General features: G+C 40.2%; 1 protein-coding gene across 2 annotated transcripts in view; it reads left to right on the forward strand.

The window, feature by feature from the left end:
• Positions 1–2500, forward strand: part of LOC137997324 (leucine-rich repeat-containing protein 23-like) — a 48750-nt gene that overhangs the window by 30312 nt on the left and 15938 nt on the right. For both annotated transcript variants that reach the window (XM_068843251.1, XM_068843250.1), the window contains exons 6-7: positions 130–263; positions 1423–1559. In XM_068843251.1, coding sequence (XP_068699352.1) covers positions 130–263; positions 1423–1559 — 271 coding nt within the window. The remainder of the gene's footprint in view (positions 1–129; positions 264–1422; positions 1560–2500) is intronic.

Genomic DNA, 2500 nt, shown 5'->3' on the forward strand with positions numbered 1-2500 from the left:
CTCCAAAGACTGTCAGCCTTGTACTGTGAAGATGTGGTGGAATTAACTTTGAAGTACTAATTAATAATGAAGTGTACGAAAAGTATCATGATGTCCTTTGACTTATTTCTTTTTTTCTTGCTTGGCCAGTCAATGAGATAATAGAGGTTAGTGGCTTTAAACCTGTCAAGTTAGGGAGACTGAAAGTATTGGAGCTGCGTGGTAACAAGCTGATGACTACTATGGGATTGTCTAATCTTCCAAACCTAAAAGAACTTTACATGGTAAAGTACTATTATTAAGTTCACAGAGGGAAACAAACAGCTTCCACAACAACAAAAGTGTGCCTTCGGGGGGGGGCTTTAAAACGGCTTTCACCTCAACAAACGTCTACACTTCAATAATCCGCTTTCCCAAACATTTTTTCTTTATCTTATTGCAAGAACCTTTTTCCGTAAAACCTTCTCTGTATGTGCCTTGAAAGATGGCAAAACCTGCCAGGGCAGGGGCGGATCTAGGGAGAGAATGCAGGGAGTGCATTCCTTAGTGGTGTACCCCTCCTAAGGAAAATCCTGGATCCCCCGTGCAGGGTTTGTTCCATGACTGACCAATGAAGTGGAAAACGTTTGATAAGGGGTTAATTAATGTTACAAACTATTTCACATATGTCAATCATTCAAAGAACTGCAGCAAAGCAAAGCGTGTTTGGTGTCAACATGGTATTGAACCCATACGTATCCCTGGCTTTGTCAAGGTCAGGCCCCAGTTGTTTGAAGGGTGGATAACGCTATTCACTAAATAAATCACTATCCACTGGATAACTCAATTGCTTTCGCTAGTGTTTATCCGCTAGATCGTGATTTATCCGGTGGATAGCGTTATACACTGTTTGAAGAACTGAGGCCAGATCAACAGGATTTTGATCAGTAGTCAGAAGTCCTACTTGTCTGTCGTAGGCTGTATTCTATGCATGCCATCTGTAGCATTTGATTTTATAAGTCTCGGAATGTCATCTTCCTTAATCACCCTGGCAATGACAGTGTCTGGAAAAATCATAGTTATTTAAACTTGATTGGGTGTTACTAATGTGGCATGTGTACATGTAATAGCGTACCTATGTAATGCCTACTGGCCAAAATAAGCCTGTATTTTCAGCCAATTTGCTAAAAGTCTAAAACTGTTTCAATGGTTAATGAAAATGTCTGTGTGTTTGTTTCAATAATTTTATCTCCCAGAATATTTTTGGTTGGGTCACTTGCTCCAGTGTTGTCTACATAACGAGTTAACTGACCTTCTTTGGGACATAGTGCTTTCATAACAGAAAGGTTTTTGTTCATACAAACTAGATTGCATGATTATCCAAGAGAAGGTCTTCCTTTTAGAAAAGATGTCGAGTTCTTGCATTCATACCAGGTTATTTATTTACACTTTCTTTGTTTTTAGGCCTCTAACACCATACGGACTCTTGAAGGGCTGGATAGATTAGAACACCTTACCAAGCTCCATCTCCGTGACAACCAAATTGAGAAACTGGATGGTTTTTCAGAAAACATGAAAAATCTTCAATATATCAATTTGAGGTATAAACAAAAGTTAGCCAAAATGAGTATCTCAAGAAAAACAAATCACACACCTACTTTTTTAATTAAAAGCTTGGCTTTTAGATTTGGCATGCAATCTCTAATTGCCAAGCTGTGATTTGTGAAATTCTCAAGAACAACTGAAAGAAACTATCATCACCTTTGACCACGTGATTGAGCTGTACTCTCTTCCAACTGAGCTATTATTAGCCAGCTCAAGGCTGATCACTTGCTATGTCATTATATCCCATACGAGGTTGATGGGGATAGGCACAGATTTAACTCAAATGGTGAACAAGCTAGTCACGTGGAAAAAAAGAGGTCACATGACCAGCACTCAGGTCCCTATCAAAAAACGTAACAGGTTTTGGGTAATTTCATATCTGATGTTTAAATTAGATTTGTCCCGAATATCCTGGCTGCCTTGAGAAAATCACATAGAACGTCCCAACAGTTAAACTCATTCTCACACAAGCACAACTTTTGTATAGGAAGAACATAAATAGCGTCCTAGGTCTTGATCTTAACAGTCTGTACAGGTACGTCTCGAACACTCTGCCGAGAGTCCAATGCCCCCTGGGGGTGTTGTCCTTAACAAGCAGAACCAAGGCATTGGGTTGGATATTAGGCAGCACCCTTTGCCATTTATCTCGTTGTTGGAGAGTTGGGATGCACTCATTCAACCACCTTTCCCAAATCAAATTGGCCAAAAATTAAACCTGCCTCCACTTCTTTCTGTAAATGTCAGTCTTCTCAAAGACTCCAGGAGGCAAACAGATGATCTTCCTCTGCATTAATAGGTGGGCCCGTGTTAGCAGTTCAAGATTGTTCGGATTGTCCGAGTTCACTGTGAGGGCTCTTCCATTAAAGATACTCTCAACCTCAGTAAGGAGTGTTTGTAGAACCACATGTCTTGCAGTTTGCGTCCCGAAAATGGACTT

Source organism: Montipora foliosa, chromosome 3 (assembly GCF_036669935.1).
Source record: "Montipora foliosa isolate CH-2021 chromosome 3, ASM3666993v2, whole genome shotgun sequence".
Lineage (NCBI taxonomy): Eukaryota > Metazoa > Cnidaria > Anthozoa > Scleractinia > Acroporidae > Montipora > Montipora foliosa.